Source organism: Charadrius vociferus, unplaced genomic scaffold (genome assembly GCF_000708025.1).
Source record: "Charadrius vociferus isolate BGI_N301 unplaced genomic scaffold, ASM70802v2 Scaffold2968, whole genome shotgun sequence".
In the NCBI taxonomy this organism is placed as follows: Eukaryota; Metazoa; Chordata; class Aves; order Charadriiformes; family Charadriidae; genus Charadrius; species Charadrius vociferus.
Genome location: NW_009649798.1, coordinates 1 through 676, shown reverse-complemented (window position 1 = coordinate 676; position 676 = coordinate 1). Strand labels below are relative to the sequence as shown.

Sequence of the window (676 nt, the reverse complement as noted above, 5' to 3'; positions counted from 1 at the left end):
GGCCTTTCCCGGGCAGGAGAAGCGGTTCTGGGCCTGGGGAGGGATGTGGGTGAGCTCCGGCCCCTCGCTGTGAAGCCAGGGATGGTGTTTGGGGGGGTCTCGGCTGAGACACCGTGTCACCCCCATCCTCCCCGTCGCAGGCTGGGCGAGATGGTGAAGCTGTTCATCGGGAACCTGCCGCGGGAGGCGACGGAGCAGGAGATCCGCTCCCTCTTCGAGCAGTACGGGAAGGTGCTGGAGTGCGACATCATCAAGAATTACGGTTTCGTTCACATCGAGGACAAAACGGCGGCGGAAGACGCCATCCGTAACCTTCACCACCACAAACTGCACGGCGTCTGCATCAACGTGGAGGCCAGCAAGAACAAGAGCAAAGCTTCCACCAAACTCCACGTGGGCAACATCAGCCCGGCTTGCACCAACCTGGAGCTGCGGGCCAAATTCGAGGAGTACGGCCCCGTCATCGAGTGCGACATCGTTAAGGATTACGCCTTCGTTCACATGGAGCGGGCGGAGGACGCGGTGGAGGCCATCCGCGGGCTGGACAACACCGAGTTCCAAGGTGATCCGTGCCGGGGAGGCGGCGGCGATCCGCGGGGAGCGGGGATGGGGTTTGGGACTCTTAAATTTGTGGCTCCTGATAGTCCATGTAGATGTTTTCAGGGCTTTCCAGCTC

The 676-nt window shown here is 61.5% G+C and overlaps 1 protein-coding gene across 1 annotated transcript; it reads left to right on the top strand.

Moving 5' to 3' along the window:
* Positions 1 to 132: 132 nt before the first annotated feature.
* On the top strand, positions 133 to 611 carry LOC104291632 (RNA-binding protein 4B-like; the record flags this gene model as incomplete). Its single annotated transcript, XM_009890892.1, has 1 exon — positions 133 to 611. A coding segment is annotated over exon 1 (461 nt), but the record flags the coding sequence as incomplete, so codon positions are not given.
* Between the last annotated feature and the right edge of the window lie 65 nt (positions 612 to 676).